General features: G+C 45.4%; 1 protein-coding gene across 1 annotated transcript in view; it reads right to left on the reverse strand.

Annotated features, from left to right (window-relative positions):
- DPYD (dihydropyrimidine dehydrogenase) overlaps positions 1 to 21,809 on the reverse strand; it is a 605,351-nt gene extending 583,542 nt beyond the window's left edge. Inside the window, exons 1-2 of the mRNA XM_054384577.1 lie at positions 21,744 to 21,809; positions 20,993 to 21,103 (exon numbers count right to left, since the gene is read on the reverse strand). Of these exons, the coding sequence (XP_054240552.1) occupies positions 20,993 to 21,103; positions 21,744 to 21,809 (177 nt within the window). The remainder of the gene's footprint in view (positions 1 to 20,992; positions 21,104 to 21,743) is intronic.
- Between the last annotated feature and the right edge of the window lie 3,405 nt (positions 21,810 to 25,214).

A 25,214-nucleotide genomic window follows, 5' to 3' on the forward strand; every position in this document is an offset into this window, starting at 1 on the left:
AAAACATTTTCTTTGATGGTTCTTTGTTGATCCTGCACTACAGCTCCCTGTAGTTGTCTCAATATTAAAAAAAAAAAAAAAATACAACACAACAAGGCATCATTTTCCCAACCAATTCTGCAGAAGCTAATCTACCTAAGCTATTTCTCTGTTTTGCATAAGCTTCTTTCCTAAATAATTAAGAGAACTGAGCAGGCAAGAGTGCTGGCTTTGGCTGCATGGAGTTCATTTTCCTCACAGTAGTAAGGGGCTGTGTTTTGGATTTGTGCTGAAAGCGCTGTTGATAACACAGAGATGCTTCTGTTATTGCTGAGCAGAGCTTAGACAGAGTCAAAAACTTCTGCTTCCCACAGCACCCCACCAGGGAGCAGGCTGGGAGTGCATCAGAAGCTGGGAGGGGACACAGCCAGCACAGCTGACCCCAGGTGACCAAGGGCATATTCATAGAATCATAGAATCAGTCATAGAATGGTCTGGGCTGGAAGGGGCCTCCAAAGGTCATCCAGTCCAAATTCCCCACATTCAGCAGGGACATCCCCAACTAGATCAGGCTGCCCAGAGCCTCATTGAGCCTTACCTTCAATATCTCCAGGGAAGGAGCTGCAACCACCTCCCTGGGCAACCTGTTCCAGTGTTCCACTACCCTCATGGTGCAGAACTTGTTCCTCACATCCAATCTCAATCTGCTCTGCTCTAGTTTGAAGCCACTGCCTCTTGTCCTGTCCCTGCTGGCCTTTGCAAACAGTCTCTCTGCAGCCTTCTTGTAGTTCCCCTTCAGGTACTGGCAGGCTGCTATTAGGTCTCCCTGGAGCCTTCTCTTCTCCAGGCTGAACACCCCCAGCTCCCTCAGCCTGTCCGCATAAGAGAGCTGCTCCAACCCCCTGATCATTTTTGTGACCCTTCTCTGGACCCTCTCCATCAGGTCCATGTCCCTCCTGTGTTGAGGGCTCCAGAGCTGTACACAGTACTCCAGGTGAGGTCTCAGCAGAGCAAAGTCGCAGAATCACCTCTCTGGCTCTGCTGGCAACACTGCTTTGGATGCAGCCCAGGATGTGATTTGCATTCTTTGCTGCAAGCTCACCCTGCCTGCTCCTGTCCAGCTTCTCATCCATCAGCACCCCCAAGTCCTTTTCCTCAGGGCTGCTTTCTATCCCTTCCTCCCCCAGCCTGTATTGATGGGGAGGATTGTTCCATCCCAGGTGCAGAACCCTGCACTTGCTCTTATTGAACCTCATGAGGTTCACCTGGGCACCACCTCTGCAGCTTGTCAAGATAAAAATCTGAGGAAAGGAAAAGGGAAATGTTCAGAAGTTTGGTGGTTTGTTTTCCCAGTAACTCTCACACATGCTGGACCCTGCTTTCCTGGAGGTGTCAGGAAGGAAGGGGACAGGCTCTCCTTAGTTGCACCCTGTGATAGGACAAGGAGTAATGGATACAAACAGGATGGCAGGGCCTGGAAGGGACCTCCAGAGAACTTCGAGTCCAACCCCCCTGCCAGAGCAGGACCAGAGAATCCAGCACAGGTCACACAGGAACACATCCAGACAGGGCTGGAAAGGCTCCAGAGAAGGAGACTCCACAACCTCTCTGGGCAGCCTGTTCCAGTGCTCTGGGACCCTCACAGTGAAGAAGTTCCTCCTCATGTTGAGGTGGAACCTCCTGTGCTGTAATTTCTATCCATTGCCCCTTGTCCTATCCCAGGGTGCAACTGAACAGAGCCTTTTCCCTCTCTTGACCCCCAGCCCTCAGGTATTTGTAAACATTGATTAAATCCCCTCTCAGTCTTCTCTCTAGACTAAACAGCTCCAGGGCTTTCAGCCTCTCCTCATCAGGCCCTTCAGCATCCCTTCTGTAGGACTCTCTCCAGCAGATCCCTGTCCCTCTTCAACTGGGGAGCCCAGAGCTGGATGCAATATTCCAGGTGAGGTCTCACCAAGGCAGAGTGGAGGAGGAGGAGAACCTCTCTCAATCTGCTGCACACATTCCTCTTAATGCACCCCAGTCAGTGTAAGGAGGTGGAAAGTCAGGTCTCAGCAGGTAGGGGCAGGGGGAAACAACAAAGCAGAACAGTAGCAATGCTGTTGCTGTAAAATGTTTTTCCCCTGTGAAAAAACATTCAGAAAATCAGAGGTATGAGGCCAGTACAATGCTGCAGATCCTATGAAGTTATCACCACCATCTGTTGTGTCATCTATTTACAGACACACAGACAGAATGAAAACCAAGGAAAAAATGCTCAAATAAGAGTTTTCTGGTTTGTTTTGTTTCTTTGTTTGTTTTTTTAACAAGATACCATACATGTTTAATAAATAGATGTTTAATAATCTTGAGAATTTCCCAATACAAAGTGACGGCAATGAGTTGTATCTGAACTTTCCTTTCCACAGGAATGAACAGTGTTTGTGTGTAGCTAGAGTTGGCAGTAGGCAACTCTAATAAAGCTCTTTTCACAGTGAAGATTTCCAGAGCATTAGAGGAAGGCTGCTGTAAGCTGTGTATTCACATGCAGCTTGAAAATAACATCCAGGATATACAGCCTCAGGTCTCACGTCCATTTACCACCTTAGAGAGAAGAGGATCCCACAACCCAATACCTCATTATGGCACTATGCACCCTTCTAGTTCTGTGTCCTATCTAACTGGCTGCTTGGTAAGGTTTTACTCCTTTGGAATTTCTTTTGTCTCAACCTGAAGAGTTTTCTTCTGCCAAAACCTTCTGGCCTACCCTCAAGACAGCTCAGAATGCTGTATTCCCCTTCAGCCTCTCAAAAGATTGCTACATTCAAGTTGACACAAGCAATGCAAGCATGACCAAAAGCACTGAGCAAACATCTTCCCTGCAGTTCCCAAAGAAGCAGGGACACAGGGAGTCAAGATTCACCAGAAAAGGAGGTAAAAAACAAAACAAAACAAAACAAAAGAAACACCAAAAAAAACCCACCCACCCACCCACAAAAAAACCCTAAACAACCAACCAAAAGAACCCTGTGATGCAAGGCTCCTTGATATGAGCTAGTCTAGGACTCCTTGCTCCTTGGAGGAGTGTAGCTCAGATCCCACAAGCAGTGCTCCTCCTAGGGAGCACAGTTCCTCAGCTACCTAGCTCAGAGTTCTCTCAGCAGGACTGGCTCTTCCACAGCATTTTCACACAATCACAGAATGTTAGAGGTTGGAAGGGACCTCCAGAGACCATCAGGTCCCACCCCCCTGCCAAAGCAGGATCACCCAGGGCAGACCACACAGGAATGCATCCAAGCAGGTTTTGAATGTCTCCAGAGAAGGAGACTCCACAACCTCCCTGAGCAGCCTGCTCCAGGGCTCTGTCATCCTCACTGGAAAGTTTCTCCTCATGTTGACCTGAAACCTTCTATGTTCAAGTTTGTATCTATTGTTCCTTATTACTGTGCACCACTGAAAGGAGCTTGGCCCCCTCCACTTGACACCCATTCCTCAGCTATTGATAAGACATTGATCAGATCCCCTCTCAGCCTTCTCTTCTCCAGACTAAACAGCCCCAGGGCTCTCAGTCTCTCTTCACAGGGGAGATGCTCAAGTCCCCTAAGCATCCTCGTGCTCTCTCCAGCAGGTCTCTGTCTCTCTTGACCTGGGGAGCCCAAAACTGGACACAGTATTGCAGGGGTGGTCTCAGCAGGGCAGAGCAGAGGGGGTGAAGAACCTCCCTAGCCCTGCTGGCCACACTTTTCTTGCTGCACCCCGGGATCCCATTGGCTCTCTTGGCCACCAGGGCACATTGTTGTCCCATGCAGAACTTGCTGCCCACCAGCACTCCAAGATCGTTCTCTGTGGAGCTGCTTTCCAGCAGGGCAGCCTCTAACCTGTCCTGGTGCCTGCTGTTATTCCTCCCCAGGTGCAGGATCCTCACATGTCTGTGATGCTTTCAAGCCTAGAAGTGGCTCCAGCTACTGCAAGTGAATGGCTTTTAGCTCCCTGAACACTGCACATGTGGACCTGGCCCTGCTTAACCTGTTTTAACTTAAGGAGTCTGAACAATCCCTGCCCTCCCCCCAGCCATGGCTTAACCTAGCATCCTTAGCCCAACCATCCTCATTTTACAATAAAATGTAATCATGCAGTTTGCAAAACACTGCTTTCACACACACAGACTTAAAACATTTTCTAAACAATTCTGAAACTTTTACTTCAAACTATTTTTCCTCTCTGGAAAATATATTGGACTTAATCAGTCCCCATCTCTTGAGTGCCACTGCTATCATTGCCTATGTGCAAACCGAGCAGGATGGCTGCAAAGCCAAAAGAAACAACAATCCTTACTCTTTTCACATCATTACCAAATTTCTCCTTTTTTCTCTTCAAAGTAATTTTTATCTCTAATTTCTAATTCTTGTCCTTACACAGCAGTTTCCCTTGTGGATACACTAAGCATCCAATTTTTAATTTTTCGTCAGCAATACCCTATCTTTTCTTTTTTTTTTTTTATTCCTTAATTACTTGGGGGTTTGTGTTGTTTTTTTCCCCTCTCCTGTTCTCTTTCCCCACATTTGTTTACTTTTTTCCCTCTAGTCCTTATTAATTATTCGATTTCCCTCAGCCTCTTTCATTCTGCGTAATGGCTTTTCCTTTCTTATTCTTTTATACTGTATTCCTTTATTCCACTCCTGCAGCTCTCTGATTTCTGTGTGCTTGCTTAACTATTACCCAAATGGCTCCAAGCAGGACACACTCAAACTGAAGAATAAATAAATTAAAAGAAAAATACTATCTGTGGCCATGCGGTGTTGCTTAGCAACGCCCTGTACCTCTCCCACAGCTTTTCTAGAGCCCTGGTGGCAACAGAGATTTCAGTCTTATTGCTGCAAATGTGTGCAAGATCCTTCCCTCATTGTTTGTCCCTTTACTTTCAAATAAATGCAGAGTAAAAGAGGAAGAAAAACTCCAGAGAAAGCATCAAGCACAGGACTGCTCTTCCAGCACAAGAAATGGCCACGTACAGCCACGGCCACTGCTGCACACTGCTCCCTTTTTCTCTCTCCTGTACTCTAAAACTCATGCACAGCTTATAGATCATTGCTCTACACTAATACTACACAAAATGTAAATAATATTTCTTATGCAATCAAACTTTGTGTTAAATTCACCCAACTCTTAAATAGCTGCTGTCTGCGGATTATTGGCTGGGATTTAATTGGCTTCTTACGTTCCTGGGAAGTCGCCTCTGAAAGCTTTACAGCACAGACAGTAGGGAGCCTCCAGACTGGATAAAGAGGAAAAATGGTCCAAGCATTGTCAAAAATGCAGTAGAATTATGGAGAAAGCAGAGTCTTTATACACTGAATCTTAAGAGATTCTCAATGCCTGTCATTTCTAATGGCTTCAAATGTGACAGAAGTGAAGGCTAAGTTCCCCCTCTTACCCCCTTAAAAAAAAAAAACAACCAAAAAAAAATTGCTAGCTTCAGCCTTCAAAAGTTGGAAACTCACTGATGTATTGCTGATTCAGTAGTAACTAGAGTAACTCAAGGAGTAATTTGAGTTGCAAGAGGACAGATACAAACCCAGTTTCCTTCACAGCCCTTTTTTATTCCACGGCGATGATAGACTCCTTCCAAAAGTCAACAGCAACTTCTGAGAAAGAAAAACCTTTTAAATTTTAAGATGGAAATAATGCTGAGGCTTTTTAGTCTGGAGAAGTGAAGGCTGACAGGGGATCTACTAAATGCCTATATATATCTGAGGGCTGGGGGTCAGGAAGGAAGGGGACAGGCTCATCTCAGTTGTGCCCTGGGATAGGACAAGGGGCAATGGATATAAACTACAGGAGGTTCCACCTCAACGTGAGGAAGAACTTCTTTAACTGTAAGGGTCACAGAGCACTGGAACAGGCTCCCCAGAGAGGTTGTGCAGACTCCTTCTCTGGAGACTTTCATCCTGTGATGCTTATCCAAGTGACTAAAATTTTAAGGATATTAGAAGCCTTGGAATGGGAGTCAGGAAACAGAAATGCTAAAGCAAAAGAAAACTACCATCATGTAGCTAAGGGCCAAATTGATGAAGCCCCATGGAAAGGAGATAATATCCAGTTAACATGTATCTTTCTGAAGGGCATCAAAATCACTGTTATTACTTGGGAATGGTTTTTATATAGTTCCATCAGCCTCCAAGTAATTTCATAAGCTCACAGGATATTAGGGCTTGGAAGGGACCTCCGAAGATCACTGAGTCCTGCCAGAGCAGGACCATAGAATCCAGCACAGGTCACACAGGAACACATCCAGACAGGGCTTGAGAGTCTCCAGAGAAGGAGACTCCACAACCTCTCTGGGCACCCTGTTCCAGTGCTCTGGGACCCTTACAGTAAAGAAGTTCCTCCTCATGTTGAGGTGGAACCTCCTGTGCTGTAGTTTCCATCCATTGCCCCTTGTCCTATTACATGGTGCAAGTGAGAAGAAGCTGTCCCTTCCTTCTTGACACCCAGCCCTCAGATATTTTGCAGAATCACAGAATCACAGTATATTAAGGGTTGGAAGGGACCTCAAAAGCTCATCCAGTCCAGCTCCCTGCCAGAGCACGATCACCTAGAGCAGATCACACAGGAATGCATCCAACACCTTTCAACATTTGTGCTTAGTGAGTACCTTTATTTACTGTGCACCGTTTAACACCTTGAAGGTTTTGAATCTTCCCCAGGAACACCTCAATGACACTAAGCTCTACAGGATACCTGAAGTGATTTAAAAGCAATTTATACAAGTAGCAGTCGGTCTGTTGAAGAACTGAGCATGCTATGCTAGACACCTGTGGTCCCAAACAGGAAAATATGTAGGAGATTGGAAGTGAAAACTTGGATGATCAGAGTGATTCTCCTGCCTTCACATTCAATTTGCATTCACATTTTCTCATATGTTCATTCAATCATCACAGAATCACAGAATAGTCTGGGTTGCAAGGGACCTCCTAAGGTCATCCAGTCCCACCCCCTCTGCAGTCAGCAGGGACATCCTGCACTAGATCAGGTTGCCCAGAGCCCTGTCCAGCCTCACCTTCAATATCTCCAGGGAAGGAGCCTCAACCACCTCTCTGGGCAATCATAGAATCACAGAATGGTCTGGGCTGGAACAGACCTCCAAAGCTCATCCAGTCCGACCTCCCTGCAGTCAGCAGGGACATCCCCAACTAGATCAGGTTGCTCATGGCCTTGTTGAGCCTCACCTGGACTATCTCCAGGGAAGGAGCCTCAACCACCTCCCTGGGCAACCTGTTCCAGTGTTCTACCACCCTCATAGTGCAGAATTTGTTCCTAACATCCAATCTAAATCTCCTCTGTTTTGGCTCTACTTTGAAGCCATTGCCCCTGGTCCTGTCCCTGCAGGCCTTTGCAAACAGTCTCTCTGCAGCCTTCCTGTAGCCCCCTTCAGGTACTGGCAGGCTGCTACTAGGTCTCCCTGGAGCCTCTTCTCTTCTCCAGGCTGAACACCCCCAGCTCCCTCAGCCTGTCCTCATGGCAGAGCTGCTCCAACCCCCTGATCATTTTTGTAGCCCTCCTCTGGACCCTCTCCATCAGGTCCATGTCCTTTAATCACCCTTTGATTAGCTGGTATTTCTAAATCATTTGCTCTCATAATTCCATCTACTATGCTCCTAGTCACTCTTATCCTCAGCCCTTGGCTGTACAGCCTACTAATTGCACTATTAAATGTTTTTTTTTTCCTTTTTTTCATTATTCTAAACCTCAGAGTCACACAGTTCTTTATGATGTTTTAGTTCCTTCTGTGTTGACAGGACCTGCCAACTTTCTTGTAACATGCTAGCAATATTTATGTCAAGTTCATTAAGGAAAATATTAAATGGTACAAATCTGAAGACTGATCCTTCAACAAGCCCTGTTCAAAGACCGGAAATGTTTTTGTAAGCACTACTCACTCTCATTTCCTTTGTAGCCAGTCCCTTACCCTTGTTACTATTCTAATCTTAGCAGATGATACTTCATTATTAATTGGGGGGAAAAAAATGTGGTCAGTGTGTCATTATCTATCCCTAAAAATATGTTGTTGCAGCCACCGCTCTGAAGGCAGCTGCTGGATGTGTGCAGAGTGCAGCATTCCTTAGCTGACCAATTCCTTAGCTGCCTAGAGCCAAACAATCACATTCCATGGGTGCCAAGAACAACAGCCTCACCTTGGCACCCTGAGATTGGAACATGCTGCAGAAGCCACCTCCTTGGCATGCTGGCATTGGGAAAAGATTTTAGCTGATAGATGTGGTTGGGTTTCACTGATTAAGGGATTGATAACAAAGAGAACAGAAACAACCACTCTGAGCAATAGTCACTGGGGTTAGGGACTTAGGTTAGGAACAGACAGGGGGGTTAGGGCTGCCAGGGACTTCTGCTTCTACTAGCTGGCTTCTTCTGGTCAGGGCTTTGGTTTAGGGATGCTGCTAGGGATATGCTCAGTTCTTCTGTTAGCTGTTTTGTCTGTCAAGGGCTTTCAGGACTACTTCTGTAGGTGGGACTGAGACTCTGTAATGCTGGGGATTCTACAATGCAGCAATAAAGGACTTCTGGGAGGACTTCTGAGATTCTCTGCTCTCTGCATTTCTGGAATCTCCTTGCTATATGGCAGCAGGGTTCCTGCCTCATTCATCACCCAAGAGCAGGCCAAACTGGGGGAAGAACAGCAATATGTGACCATTACAGGCTGATGCCTAGGAAATTTCCAAAGACCTTGAGTAGGAAGTAGTAGAAGGCAAATAAATTACCATTGGATGTAAAAGGAAAATAATGATAAGGTCTAAATAATTCCATTGGCTCGCTAACCGGGATAGAAGTTAGTTGCATAAACTATTCTCTCTCTTTTCTCATCTCTAGCTCTACCTGATTCTGCTTGGCTTTGCTGACTTTGGCTGTGTTCCTTGTTGTGACTGTGTACTAACAGCAGGTTTATTCTAACTGCTTTCCCTCTCTGTCCCTTATACAGGGGGGAGGGAGTACATCTAATTTCACATTCCATTTATTTTTATGAATTTAATAAATCTTTGCATCAAAATTTCTTTGCCAAGTTTGCCATGCTGCTCTGAGACTCACAGAGCTAGAGGTGCCCATCAGATCTCCTTTTAAGATACAGAAAGTGCATCAGTTCCTCTTCTGAGTACCTTTATTCTTAGGTCTGTATTTTCACATGTCAGTTTTTCTTTGATGATACTTTTCTGTCCCTTTGACTTCAGAGATGAGACCCACCAAGTTTTCCTTCTGGCCTGCCAGGGCTAATTCCAATTTCTACATTTGTCTGCCCATTAGTCACCTCTTATTTCACTTCCACATTACTGAAACCAGGACAATGATTTACAGAGGTCATAGATGATACCTAGGATGTTCAATCCTATCTTCATACTTAACTTCCCTTGTTTTTCTATTTCTTTTAAGGTAGATAGCTTATGAATGCTTTACTATTTATTTTATATGGCTGAATAGCCATTTACTATTTGTTTTGTCAAGTGTACCACAACGTGATGTTTTAAAGTTCTCACATTTCCATTTGTACTTCCTGCTTTGCCCATCAATCCCATTTTTTCCAGTTCCTTATTGATTAACCTCACATTCTTAATACTCTTTTTGAGCCTCTTTTCCAGTTCAGTCTGATACCCTTCTTTACATGTTGGGAAGTAAATTCCAAGTAACTTTTGTATATATGAATTAATAATAGTCTCCTTGAAATTCAGAAGTGCAGAATCATCAGGGTTGGAAGAGACCTCAAGGATCATCCAGTTCCAACCTCCCTGCCATGGGCAGGGACACCTCACACTACAGCAGGTTGCTCACAGCCACATCCAGCCTGGCTGCAAAAACCTCCAGGGATGAGGCTTCCACCACCTCCCTGGGCAACCTGTGCCAGTGTCTCACCACCCTCATGGGGAACAGCTTCTTCCTAATGTCTAATCTAAATCTCCCCCCCTCTATCTTTGCTCCATCCCCTCAGTCACTCCCTGACACCCTCAGAAGTCCCTCCCCAGCTTTCTTGTAGCCCCCTTCAGATACTGGAAGGCCACAAGAAGGTCTCCTTGGAGCCTTCTCTTCTCCAGACTGAACAGCCCCAACTCTCTCAGTCTGTCCTCATAGCAAAGCAGCTCCAGCCCTCTGCTCATCCTGGTGGCCCTTCTCTGAACTCATTCCAGCACCTCTAGATCCTTCTTGTAATAGGGGCTCCAATCATTTTAGTGGACTCAGGAATTAGACTGCTATGTCTCCTGGAAGATATACTGATCAGTAAAGGATAGTAGGAGAAAGTGCAGACCCTGATAGAAAAGAACAAAGTGAAATTATTCCTGAGAAAAGCACTTACCAGACCTTTACCATCATACCATGTCTCCCCCACGGCCTGGAAATTAAAGTCATAACAGCAGGGAAACATACCTAAGCCTATCAGTTTCTAAGTAAAAATGAACAGCACAAGTGCTGTAGAAATAAAACTGGGAAGATAAGGCAGGAAGCAAATTTCAATTAGGGAGGCTGAGAAAAAAATAACAAGAAAACAATTCTAAATACATGAGAAGGAAAAGGACAGGAAAGGAGAGCAAATAACAAAAAAAAAAATGCAGAAAACTTAATTATTCACAGCCTTCCTGCTCTCTATATGAAAATGGTATGATAGAGCCATAACTATGACTAAAAGTAGTATTTTTAGCAAGAACATGGGATTGCAGTCTTGAGTATGGGAGAAAAGGGTTGGGAATTAGTTTTTCAATGGACAGAAGCACTTTATGTCACTGACTCATCAAGGAACTAAATGAAGAAATACACAGACCACCATCAGTCCTGTTTTAGCAGGGGGGTTGGACTCAATGGTCTCTTGAGGTCCCTTCCAACTTCTAATGTATTGAGATACTGTGATCAATTGGATCCCAAGACTCTGAGGGCTTGGGGTTCCAAAAGGCCAAAGGGGACAAACATAACACAGGACCACATGCTGTTAGGGGTTGGAAGGGACCTCTAGAGATCTTTGAGTCCAACCCCCCTGCCAGAGCAGGTCACACAGGAACAGGAGAAGAAGAGAAGGAGACTCCACAACCTCTCTGGGCAGCCTGTTCCAGTGCTCTGTGACCTTCACAGTGAAGAAGTTCCTCCTCAAAAAAGTCCCTCCCCAGCTTTCTTGTAGGACCCCTTCAGATACTGGAAGGTCACAACGAGGTCTCCTCCCCAACCCATAATTTCTGATATCAATACCTGATGGCACACTAGGTTTATTTTCAACACTGCACTGAAACAATCTATCATTTATAAACAACCAAGAAATCATTGTCAAAGTCTCAAATCATCCTCTAGATACACTGCCACAAATGTAAGAGCCCCTCAATCCAGACACTCCTGTAAGCAAAGAACACTGAACACTGTAAGCAGCGTGGGATGAGGCAGCTCACTGCTCTCCACCTAAGGACTGAAATGCAGCAGGAACTGGTCAAGATAAGGTTTTCAAAGCTACTCTTTCAAAGCTCCAGCCCTCTGCTCATCCTCATGGCCCTTCTCTGGACACCTTCCGGCACCTCCAGATCCTTATTGTAATAGAGGCTCCAGAACTGGACACAGAGCTCCAGGTGGGGTCTCAGCAGAGTGGAGCAGAGGGGGAGAATCCCCTCCCTGGCCCTGCTGGCCACACTTCTCTTGCTGCAGCCCAGGCTCTGCTTGGCTCTCTGGGCTGCAAGTGCACATTGACAGCTCCTGTTGAGCTTCTCATCCACCAGCACCCCCAAGGCTTTTTCTTCAGGGCTGCTTTCCAGCCAGTCCCTACCCAGCCTGGATTTGTGCTTGGGATTGCCTCAACCCAGATCAGTCCTGGGGCCAGTCTTGTTCAACAACTTTGTTGGTGCCATGGACAGTGGCATTGAGTGCACCCTCAGCAGGTTTGCTGATGAGACCAAGCTGTGTGGTGCAGCTGAAAGCTGGAGGGAAGGGATCCATCCAGAGGGACCTGGACAGGCACAAGCCAACCTCATGAGGTTCAACAAGACCAAGTGGAAGGTCCTGCAGCTGGGTCAGGGCAATCCCAAGCACAAATCCAGGCTGGGCAGGGACTGGCTGGAGAGCAGCCCTGAGGAGAGGGACTTAGGGGTGCTGGGGGATGAGAAGCTCACCAGGAGCCAGCAGTGAGCACTTGCAGCCCAGAGAGCCAAGCAGAGCCTGGGCTGCAGCAAGAGAAGTGTGGCCAGCAGGGCCAGGGAGGGGATTCTTCCCCTCTGCTCCACTCTGCTGAGACCACACCTGGAGCTCTGGGTCCAGTTCTGGAGCCTCTATTACAAGAGGGATATGGACATGCTGGAAGGTGTCCAGAGAAGGGCCATGAGGATGAGCAGAGGGCTGGAGCTGCTCTGCTCTGGAGAGAGACTGAGAGAATTGGGGCTGTTCAGTCTGGAGAAGAGAAGGCTCCAAGGTGACCTTCTTGTGGCCTTTCAGTATCTGAAGGGGGCTACAAGAAAGCTGGGGAGGGACTTTTTAGGCTATCAGGGAGTGACAGGACTGGGGGGGATGGAATAAAGCTGGAAGTGGGGAGATTCAGGCTGGACATGAGGAAGAAGTTCTTCCCCATGAGAGTGGTGAGAGCCTGGAATGGGTTGTCCAGGGAGGTGGTTGAGGTCCCATCCCTGGAGGTGTTTAAGGCCAGGCTGGATGAGGCTCTGGCCAGCCTGCTGTAGTGTGAGGTGTCCCTGCCCATGGCAGGGGGGTTGGAACTGGATGATCCTTGTGGTCCCTCCCAACCCTGACTGATTCTATGATTCTGTGATTCCATGCAGGACCTTGAAACTATTATGGTGTAGCCTGCCATCAATTAGTACTTACAGTTTGATACACAGAAAATGTGCATAAAAGCACTAATTTGTAGCAGTCAAGGAAGTCAGGAGCTATTAAGATATCCTAATGAAAAGACCTTATGACACTGAAATGAAAATGAGCCTGAAAATTCCCGGATTATGTACTGCATTTTTAGAGCAAGTATAAGTGATCTCAGATGGAAAGCTCTTTATTCCTGTAACGTGGTTATAAATGTCAGCATATGGCATCAATAGGAGAAAATGCAGAGTAATTAGTTAATCTAAAAAATGCATGAGTAGGAATTTGACTGCTAAATGATTAAACTGGTACATTTTTAAATGTGTATTAATATTTAATTATTGACACTATGAGAAAAGGGAAAATCTCTTGATGTTACTTCTCAGCTCTTCCCGATACTCACTAAGCCATGCATTATTCATTGGAATAGTTTGTGCATATACAGCCAATCACTAGTTAAATAAAAGACTAATTCTCCAATTCCCTAATCACCTCAACAGATCCTAATGCAATATTTTTGGCATTTGGGAATCAGAGTGTTTCATTTAAGAAATCGGTCTGGCCATCTGATGAATCCGGTGCAGCCCAAGCAGACATCAGTTCAAAGAATCAGATGTCAAAGTGCTCCCTCTAATGTCCCTTAATCATCACACCAATTAGTGGTTGAATAGTAATGTGATTAAAAAGACTGCTGCCATCCTATACCTATTCAGACTAGGAGAATCCTACATATGTTCTGGCAATTACTGTTTGAATGGAGCAGCGATTAGAGAGACATCTGCCATTGTGTATCCATTCAGAGCAGAGCCAGACTTGCACATTCATCTGCAAGGAAGAAACAAATAAATATTTGCAAAGGTAAACTACACGTTTAGCTTACAAAGATAATTGAGTTGATTCCCTGTAATGAGTGTTCTCCATTTTACTATTTTTCAATATTTGGGGTCTTTCTTTTTTTCTTTTTTTAATTTATAACTATATAACCCTTCATCAATACACATCTAGCAATGGCCAGATAATTGTTACTGAAAGGGCCTTAATTCAGTTAAGGTTCCAGATTTCCTGCACTAGGTGAATTTTACTAATTTTCAATATTTGGGGTCTTCTTTTTTTTTTTTTAATTTATAACTATATAACCCTTCATCAATACACATCCAGCAATGGCCAGATAATTGTTACTGAAAAGGCCTTCATTCATTTAAGGTTCCAGATTTCCTGCACTGGGTGAATTTGGGTGAATTTTACTATTTTTCAATATTTGGGGTCTTTTATTTTTCTTTTTTTTTTTTTTTAAATTTATAACTATATAACCCTTCATCAATACATATCTAGTAATGGTCAGATAATTGTTACTGAAAAGGCCTTCATTGATTTAAGGTTCTAGATTTCCTGCACTGGGTGAATTTGGTCTCATCTCTACTTGAGGTGTTAAGTATTAGGTAACAGGTTGGACTTGGTGATCTCTGAGGTCTTTTCCAACCTGGTTGATTCTGTGAATCTGTGATTCTGTATTATTTCTGCTTTGATTCCTCACTTATTTGTGAGCTGCTAGCTTGATTGTTCCCTAACTATGATCACAGCTCACAGGATGTTAGGGGTCGGAAGGGACCTCTGGAGATCTTCAGGTCCAACCTCCCTGCCAGAGCAGGACCAGAGAATCCAGCACAGGTCACACAGGAACACATCCAGACAGGGCTGCAAAGTCTCCAGAGAAGGAGACTCCACAACCTCTCTGGGCAGCCTGTTCCAGTGCCCTGGGACCCTTACACTAAAGAAGTTCTTCTTCATGTTGAGGTGGAACCTCCTGTGCTGTAGTTTATATCCATTGCCCCTTGTCCTATCACAGGGCACAAGTGAGCAGAGCCTGTCCCCTCCCTCTTGACCTCCAGCCCTCAGATATTTACAGACATTGATCAGATCCCCTCTCAGTCTTCTCCTCTCCAGACTGCACAGCCCCAGGGCTCTCAGCCTCTCCTCACCTGGCAGTGCTCCAGTCCCTTCAGCATCCTTGTAGCCCTCCCTTGGACTCTCTCCAATAGATCCCTGTCCCTCTTGAACTGGGGAGTCCAAAACCCTGTGATAGGACAAGGGGCAATGGATATAAACTACAGCACAGGAGGTTCCACCTCAACATGAAGAGGAACTTCACTGTCAGGTTCACAGAGCACTGCAACAGGCTCCCCAGAGAGGTTGTGGAGTCTCCTTCTCTGAAGAGTTTCAAGACCCATCTGGATGTGTTCTTGTGTGACCTGTGCTGGATTCTATGATCCTGCTCTGGCAGAGGGGTTGGACTCAAAGATCTCCAGAGGTCCCTTCCAACCCCTACCATCCTGTGACCCTGTGATTCTGTGATGCACCTACAGCTACAAACCATTTTCTACAGCAAGATGTGGTTACTAACACAGTAAATAAACCCAATGGAAGCATAACCAAATCTTCCTTTAGGAGGATGCTTTCCAATGCTGACTAAAGCTACTGAAACTCAGCTTCCACTTCAAAACTAATTTAGTAGGCAACCAAAAGTGTCTCAGAACAGGCTAGGAGTTAAAATTTCACTTGTGTAATTATTCTGAGGAAATATGTAGGTCTGCCATCTGGAAGTGTATTAGACATTGCAAAGTCACTGTGTGAATGCCTCAGCAGATGCAGCTTTTGTTCAAGAGTTTTGAAGGCTGTTAATTAATTAGTTTTGTATTTTCACACTCCCACCTTTCCTCCAACAGTAATTCTGCAAAGGTAGCATCAGTAGAGCTTTAAAAGAATCTCAGTCTAAAAGCCAAATTCAGATTTTAAAGAAATGCCAACAAGTGTACGACCTATGGACTTCAAAGGCAGCTTTAGCTGCTCCTTAGCAGGCCTGAATTTTACTGCCAATGGCCTTTTAGACCATAACAGAAAATTGTGCCCAATGTATCCTTTCCTACAATAACTTTTTTTTCATTTTTAATAAAGCTAGGAAATGATTCTACCATTTTGGTTTCTTTGTTTATTAAAAACCACTCAACAATCAAATGGAGAATGTGAAAAGTCTCTCATTTGTTTTTTTTTTTCCTAGTGGCTTTTATGTGATAGGATGTAAGAAAAATGCTTAGATTTGAATCCAATGGAGAGTGTAAGAAGTCTCTCATTTTTTTTTCCTAATGCCTTTATGTGATAGGCTACCAGATGACCATGAGATGGATAAAGAGCTGGCTTGATGGCTGCACCCAAAGAGTGGCTGTCAATGGCTCCATGTCCCAGTGGAGGCCAGGGACAAGTGGAGTCCCTCAGGGATCAGTCCTGGGACCAGGCTTGTTCAATACCTTTGTCAGTGCCATGGACAGTGGCATTGAGTGCACCCTCAGCAAGTTCACCAAAGACACCAAGCTGTGTGGTGCATCTCACAGGCTGGAGGAAAGGGATCCATCCAGAGGGATCTGGACAGGCTGCAGGGGTGAGCCCATGACAACCTCATGAGGTTCAACAAGACCAAATGCAAGGTCCTGCAGCTGGGTCAGGCAATCCCAAGCACAAATCCAGGCTGGACAGTGAGTGGCTGGAAAGCAGCCCTGAGGAGAGGGACTTGGGGGTGCTGGGGGATGAGAAGCTCACCAGGAGCTGTCAATGTGCACTTGCAGCCCAGAGAGCCAAGCAGAGCCTGGGCTGCATCAGGAGAAGTGTGGCCAGCAGGGCCAGGGAGGGGATTCTCCCCCTCTGCTCCACTCTGCTGAGACCACACCTGGAGTACTGCATCCAGTTCTGGAGCCTCTATTACAAGAGGGATCTGGAGAGGCTGGAAGGTGTCCAGAGAACGGCCACCAGGATGAGCAGAGGGCTGGAGCTCCTCTCCTATGAGGCAGACTGAGAGAGTTGGGGCTGTTCAGTCTGGAGAAGAGAAGGCTCTGAGGAGACCTTCTTGTGGCCTTCCAGTATCTGAAGAGGGCTACAAGAAAGCTGGGGAGGGACATTTTAGGCTACCAGGACGGGACTAGGGGGAATGGAATAAAGCTGGAAGTGGGGAGATTCAGGCTGGACGTGAGGAAGAAGTTCTTCCCCATGAGAGTGGTGAGAGCCTGGAATGGGTTGTGCAGGGAGGTGGTTGAGGCCCCATCCCTGGAGGTGTTTAAGGCCAGGCTGGATGAGGCTGTGGCCAGCCTGCTGTAGTGTGAGGTGTCCCTGGGCATGGCAGGGGGGTTGGAACTGGATGATCCTTGTGGTCCCTTCCAACCCTGACTGATTCTATGATTCTATGAACGCTCAGATTTGAATCCAATGGAGAATGTAGGAAGTCTCTCATTTTTTTCCTAATGCCTTTATGTGACAGGCTACCAGATAAATGCTTAGATTTGATTTATTTTTTTCAGTTGTGTAGCGCTTCTTCTGCCAGAAAAGTAACCTATGTGGTAAATCTTGCATGCTACAAGTTTATGAGTAAAGAAAAGTCTGACAGTTCTACAAACTAGCACCATTACTTACCTAAAAATAAGGAACACCTCTTGATACTTTCTTCTAGTATTTTACCTTTTTTTTTCTGTTGTGACTGGTAGCCTAAATAATGGGATATCTCCAATAAATAATTCACATTTGTGCCAGAGGGGTGTGACTATACAGATATACACTTATTTGCTTATCTCTAACCTTTAACCCTGTAAGTTGCAACATATGAGCAGATCTCTGCCAGTGTAGGGTCCTAATAACTGCACAGATCTCAATGCAACAACGCAGAAGTATAAACTCAAGTTGTTTATTACAAAAGTCAAACAAGGCCAATATGGGGGAAAGCTCATAGGTAACCAAGAGTGATCTTAAAGCCTAGAACCTTCAGCAAATGTGTGTTAACACATCCATTAGGAAGATACAGATAGGTAGATAGATACAGATATAGAGATAGAGACAGAGATAGACACAGAGAGAGAGACGGAGATAGAGATGATAGAGATAGAGATAGAGGAAATATATATATAGAGAGAAATTCATAGAGATACACATAGAGAGATAGAGATAGAGATAGAGATAGAGATAGAGATAGAGATAGAGATAGAGACAGAGACAGAGACAGAGACAGACAGAGACAGAGACAGAGACAGAGACAGAGATAGAGATAGAGACAGAGACAGAGACAGAGACAGAGATAGAGATAGAGATAGAGATAGAGATAGAGACAGAGATAGAGATAGAGATAGAGATAGAGATAGAGACAGAAATAGAGATAGAGACAGAGATAGAGATAGAGACAGAGACAGAGATAGAGATAGATAGAGATAGAGATAGAGATAGAGATAGAGATAGAGATAGAGATAGAGATAGAGACAGCGATAGAGACAGAGACAGAGATAGAGATAGAGATAGAGATAGAGATAGAGATAGAGATAGAGATAGAGATAGAGACAGAGATGATAGAGATAGAGATAGGGATGATAGATAGAGATAGAGATAGAGATAGAGATAGAGATAGAGATAGAGATAGAGATAGAGATAGAGATAGAGATAGAGAGAGAGAGATAGAGATAGAGATAGAGATAGAGATAGAGATAGAGATAGAGATAGAGATAGAGATAGAGATAGAGATAGAGATAGAGATAGAGATAGAGATAGAGAGATAAAGGCAGAGATAGAGATAGAGATAGATAGAGATAGAGATAGAGATAGAGATAGAGATGATAGAGATAGAGATAGGGATGATAGAGAGATAGAGATAGCAATAGACATATAAACATAGACTTAGACAAGACACAGAGGTAAAGAGAGAGAGATGTGCATTATAATTTGAAGTTTAACTACCTAGGCTAATTTGCAATGCAGGAGGTGAAGAGATTACTACACAGGCCCTGCCGCATGGATACCTGAGCTTCCTAGCCCACAGTTTCTGAGAACAGAGGAGTTTACAGCCCTGTATTGATTTCAGGTCACCTGAAAACAACACTGATGTAAACTGCATCTGTCCAGGAGCCACTTGCTCAGCAGCTCAACAGACTGTGCAGGAACAAACAATTGTGGGCAATAACTGGATCAGACATCCCAAAGTAATCATTGCTATTCATAAACAGAAGCTTTCCATGTACATTAATTCCCAGTAGTTATCACATTATCTAAGACAATTAAGGTAAAATAATATGTATTAATATCAACTATCAAACCTGAGCTTCCCTACTTAGTGGGAAAGGTGTTTTGAAAACACTATTAAAAGACAAGAAAACATTATCACAGAATCACAGAATCACAGAATCACAGAATGTGAGGGGCTGGAAAGGACCTTGAAAAATCATCCAGTCCAACCCCCCTGCCAGAGCAGGATCACCCAGAGCAGATCACACAGGAACACAGCCAGGCAGGTCTAGAATATATCCAGAGAAGTAGACTCCACAACCCCCCTGGGCAGCCTCTTCCAGTGTTCTGTCACCCTCATAGAGAAAAAATTCTTCCTCTTGTTTCCATGGAACTTCCTCTGCCTCAGCTTCCACCACTGCCCCTTGTGCTGGCATTGGGCATCACCCAGCAGAGCCTGGCTCCAGCCTCTGGGCACTCCCCCTGCACATCTTTATCAACAGCAATGAGGTCACCTCTCAGGCTCCTCCTCTCCAAGCTACAGAGCCCTCAGCTCCCTCAGGCTCTCCTCAGAAGGAAGATGTTCCACTCCCCTCATCATCTTTGTGGACTCATCCAAGCAGCACCCTGAGGTCCTTCCTGAACTGAGGGGCCCAGAACTGGACACAATATTCCAGATGTGGCCTCACCAGGGCAGAATAGAGGGGGGAGAACCTCTCTAAACCACAGCCCTTCTAATGCACCCCAGGATGCCATTGGCCTTCTTGGCCACAAAAGCACATTGCTGGCTCATGGTCAACCTTCCATCCACCAGGACCCCCAGGTCCTTTTCCTCTTGACTGCTCTCCAGCAGCTCAGTCCCCAACCTGTACTGCTCCATGAGATTGTTCTTTCCCAGGTGCAAGACTCCACACTTGCCCTGGTTGAATTTCATTCCATTTCTCCCTGAATTAGAACCATAAGGAAAACAGTTTGTAGATGGAGACATACTGCTCAACCTAAAAGACTTCTGAATTTAGAGGATTATGCAAGAGAATCTGTAGGAAGACAGTAAAAACACTACACACCTTCTAATCAGATGAGAGATCAAAGAGACAACAAAGTCTGACAAGATTAGTCAAATACCACACTGAGACAAGGATTGTAAATACCTGGAAAGAAAATGATGACATCTGATGGCAGAAATACTGAAGAACATAGACAGTATATGATGAGTAAATATGTATCCTAAACTCAGCTATTTCTTGAAAAATAAAATGCAGAAAGTTTCAAATCCAGAACCATGTACTAATGTCAGCTTTGTGCATTTATAGATGACATATATACATATATGTGTATACAAAACAGGTACCAATGATGGGCTCCCCTATTTCTGTACTGAAATAAAATTATCTTTAAAATTTTCAGAAAGGATAGTGAAGTTCTGCTCTTACCCAGTGTTAGTCTGGGAACACAGAAAGAAAAGGGGATCTCATCAATGTCTATCAATAGCTGAGGGCTGGGGGTCAGGAAGGAAGAGACAGGGACAGCCTCTCCTCACTTGTGCCCTGGGACAGGACAAGGGGCAAGGGATCGAAACTGCAGCACAGGAGGTTCCACCTCAACATGAGGAGGAACTTCTTTACTGTAAGGGTCCCAGAGCACTGGAACAGGCTGCCCAGAGAGGTTGTGGAGTCTCCTTCTCTAAAGACTTTCCAGCCCTGTCTGGCTGTGTTCCTGTGTGACCTGTGCTGGATTCTCTGGTCCTGCTCTGGCAGGGGGGTTGGACTCTAAGATCTCCAGAGGTCCCTTCCAGCCCCTAACATCCTGTGAGCCTGTGCTCCTGTGCAAAGGAGCAAGTGGCAGAAGGGGCAGCTGATGCTATGCAGGGAGAGTAAGTAGTGAAGTGGTAGTGAGTCAGCTGTGATGCTGCTTGATATTTGAGATGGATGAGACTCCATAACAAAAGGGGAAGAAGTTGCATCAAAGACTTACTAAATCACCAAAAAGAAAAGATACATGACATATACTGGGCTCTGAAAAGCAAACAAACCATCACAGAGTAATCCTGTACCTACAGGAACAGAACTAAGACCCAAATTTGTCTAGTGAACAATACAGGAAACTCCAATTTGAATTTCTCACACAACTGATTTGTTGCCTGTTCCAGCTGCAATAAGAAACGTGCACTTACTGAACAGTTTTTGTCAGAATTCCTTTTCCATTGCTTCTTCACTTGTTTCTTTGCTGCAGTTGAATGAAGAGCTGCATGGGTCTGTTTTCGGGGATTTAAAGCCAGAATGTTCTGTGGAAAGAGAACAAGAAACATTCAAATGCAGATAACATTCCCAATAAAGTTCAAAGCCCCCTGTGACTGTTTGAAGGGGGAACTTCAGCCTAGTCCCTGACTGCTAAGACTGAAAAGACTGACAGGAAAAATAAAATAACACTGGTTACAAAAGAAAAATAATGTTAAGGTCTATAGAATTCATTGGATTGCTAATAGGGATATAGAGTAGAGGCAGAAACAGTTCTTGCTCTCTTCTGTCACTTCTGCTTGCAACTTCTCTCTCTCTTCCATGGCCTTGCCAGGGGATCTCTGTTTTGACTGCTGTGTGAGGTAACAGGAAGGAGGGAGGGAGTGGGGGAGAAGGTGAACAGTCCCCCTGGATCCGTCCAGTGGGGTGTGAGGAGTTTCTGTGTTGTTTATAAATTGCAAATCTCTCTCTATTGTACATCTATTGTCTATTTTGTACAGATTCATTGCATTTCATGTCTCCAGATAGCAGTTTGCTTGTAAATAGAGTTTCATTTGCTTCCATCCCAAACTGAGCTGGCCTGAGCGATTTATTTTGGGGGTAGTTTTCTTCAAATTCCTTGTGGGGGGGGGGGAAGGGGAGGGGAATTTCAACCCATCACACAGTGATTTAGAGTGCTATGCAAACCCACAAAAATTGCTCAGCGTCAGAGCCTGACTTCGTACTGATTTGTTTAGACTCGTACGTCCGCATCGCTTTGATTGTGAACATTTAAAGACATTTCTAGGCCAACCAGAAAGCACAATCACATTCAGCAGGCCATGATAATGGATTCCATTCCCAGATGCTTGTTATGGACAGCAGACAGAAACAGATAACTCTGCTTCCTTATACTCAAGTAACACTCCTAAAGCAGAACAGGCTAAAATATTTTAATGGATCTGAGTTATTTCTGGATTACAATCATGCAAGCAAGAGACACAGACTCAGGTCTGTGATGGAGGACACAAGCAGGCATATTGTTGCTTGCAACTCCTTGAATTGGGTTTGTAAGATTTCCTTTATGAAAACCTCTTGATTTCAGCACTATACTAAACCACAGAATCACAGAAACATTCAGGCTGGAAAAGCCCCTCAGAATCACCAAGTCCAACCTGGAACCCTACTCTACAAGGGTTCTAAACCACAGCCCCAAGCACCACATCCAAACCACCTTGAAACACATCCAGGCTTGGGGATTCCACCTCCTCCCTGGGCAGCACATTCCAATGCCTGAACTCTCTTGATGGGAAAAAATCTTCCTAATGCTGCCCTGCTGCAGCTTGAGGCCATTCCCTCTTGTTCTATCACTAATTGCCTGGGAGAAGAGACCAGCACCAACCTCTCCACAACCTTCTTTCAGGTAGCTGCAGAGAGCCAGGAGGTCTCCTCTCAGCCTCCTCTTTTTCACACTAACCATCCCCAACTCCTTCAGTTGCTCTTCATCAGCTTCCTTCCAGGCCCTTCCCCATCTTCCTTGCCCTTCTCTGCCCTGGCTCCAGCACCTCCACATCTCTCTTGTATTGAGGTGCCCAAAGCTGGACACAATACTCAAGGTGTGGCCTCAGCAGAGCTTAGTCCCAGAGGTCAATCCCCTCCCAGCTCCTGCTGGACACAGCATTTCTGATCCCAGCCAGGATGCCTTTGGCTTTCTTGGCCACCTGGGCACACTGCTGGCTCCTCTTCAGCTGCTTGGCCATGAGCACCCCCAGGTCCCTTTCTGCCAGCAGCTTTCCAGCCACATTGCTCCAAGCCTGTAGCATTGCTTGGGGTTGTTGTGCCCCAAGTGCAGGATCTGGCACTTGGCCTTGTTGCAGCTCCTCCTGTAAACACTGGGTCATCAATCCAATCTATCCACTTGTCCACTGTGGTGAATAGGATGTCCTCATTCTGCTACTGCATGTCAAAGGCCCACGAGACTGACTTAGAGAAATGGAGACTGGACAGTGGGGTTATGAATATTATATCAGGATGTCTCCTTGTTTTCAAAAGTCTGCTTGAGTAGGTAATAATGATGAAGCAGCATTCTGTTATATTAAAATTTTATTGTGCTGATGTTTATGGGAACTTTAAAGGAGAAAAAAAAAAAAAAGGAAGACAATGCAAAGTGGACACTTTCCCATCAACTGTTTAGTGCTTACCCTGGACTGATCCATTCTGCCCACAAAACAGAAATCTCACCTACTTGAAAAATCTGTCTGAAAATAGCAATGTGGCCCAGTACAGAATCAGAGAATCAGAGAATCATCAGAGAATCACAGAACACATCTGGTTGAAAGAGACCTCCAAGCTCATCCAGCCCAACCTTCCACCCAGCCCTCAAACATCAGCGCTAAACCATGTCCCTTAAGCGCTATGCCCCAAAGTGCTGCTTAAACACCTCCAGGGATGGGGACTCCAGCACTGCCCTGGGCAGACCATCCCCATGGCTGAGAACCCTCTCTAGGAGGAAATATTTCCTAGCATCCAGCCTGAACCTCCTCTGCTGCAGCTTGGAACCATTTCCTCTGCTCCTGTCTCTTGCCACCAAGGAGCAGAGGCTGCCCCCTCCTCACTCCAACCTCCCTTCAGGGAGCTGTAGAGAGCAATGAGGTCTCCCTCAGCCTCCTCTTCTCCAGCCTGAACACCCCCAGCTCCCTCAGACCTTCCTCTAGCCCAGGTGCTCCAGGCCCTTCTCCAGCCTCATTGCCCTTCTCTGGACACACTCCAGCCCCTCAATGTCCTTCCTGGAGTGAGGGAGAGTGCAACTCTCCCTATGCATACACACGTTCTCACACAGAGCAGCACTTCTTCAAAAGAGGAGACACAGATCTAAAGTCTCAAGGACATACCCAAGCACACTTTATGCAACTTAGTGCCCAAGAAGAAGTAACTCCCAGTCTACCTGTAGCATTGAGAGACCAGAAAAAGAGTGGTATAGAACATTCCACAGAAGTATAGACTACTGAGCACCCTAGAGCACTGCTGACTTTCAGGAAGAGGCAGGGGGTGTTATCAGAGATGCCTCTGCAATGCCAGCAGCAAAGTCTGTGCTCCATTTTTGGGTGTTTCCCACCCGAGTACCTCAGACAAGACCAAATGCACTCAGTACTAGTTTATGCTAATTTCTTTAATTCTTAATTAAAACAGAGCAGGGACATTCACACAAGGGATGTCACTTAGAGCAACTCAGTTGCTGCTTTAATTTCTCAGGATAATCCAACTCAACTGTCAGAGCACATCTGACTCATTGGTGCTTGGCTGCTGAGTGCCCACATCACCCCAAACTGGGCAGCCAGTCCTGAATCGCAGCAAGGCTTCAGCACAATTTTGCCTACTCTCTTTTGTAATCGCTCCATGCAGTACTCTTGGACATGAATATTATAATTATTTGAGCAAAGCCAAATGAATTGCAAATTTCTGGTAATAAACTGTAACAGATGTACTCCACTGGGTACAGCACCAGTTGGTTGGGAAGGTGGAACAAATGGTGGGGCAAGCCAAGGACGGAAGAATCCCCATATGTTTGCTCTTCTGCAGCAGGAGCACGGCTCCAAGCGCAACAGTTGCAGAAATCTAAAAGGACTACGTGGTGCAGCATGTCCCAGAATTAAATCTGAAATCAAACTGGCATGGAGCAGATCACATCTACAACACAAACCCGGCTCCTGTCCCCACTACCTAGCTAACAGACTACCTGCCTCAGTCTTGGGTTGCTGACCAAAGTGGCTGTGCTAGCCAGAGGGGTGTGAAAGCTGATCAGAAGCTAACTGCCTAAATGGGAATGTAATTAAATCCATTTGGGCCTTAAACTGTGAGAAAGGAAAATTAGTGAGAGTGTTCTTTCCTATTCATTTCAGTCCCCTGGTTGGTTTTCTGCAGCTTATAGCTACTCAGACATTTAATAAACTCAACAAATAAATTCAGGTAGGCCAGCCAGCAAGTACAACATTACTGGGAAGAAAGTTCTGGGTGGAATGGTGCAACTAACACAACCAGCTAAACAAAATAAACCACCCTGGACATGCAAAAAGGAATCCTGAGACACACCCCCCCCCCAGTCTCTCAACACACTGGCCATCTGTCTAGGGGTAGAGCTCATTGGTGAGAGTTATTTGGGCATCTGTGATCTTGCTTGTC

The sequence above is a fragment of the Indicator indicator genome, chromosome 10 (assembly GCF_027791375.1).
Source record: "Indicator indicator isolate 239-I01 chromosome 10, UM_Iind_1.1, whole genome shotgun sequence".
Taxonomy (NCBI): Eukaryota; Metazoa; Chordata; class Aves; order Piciformes; family Indicatoridae; genus Indicator; species Indicator indicator.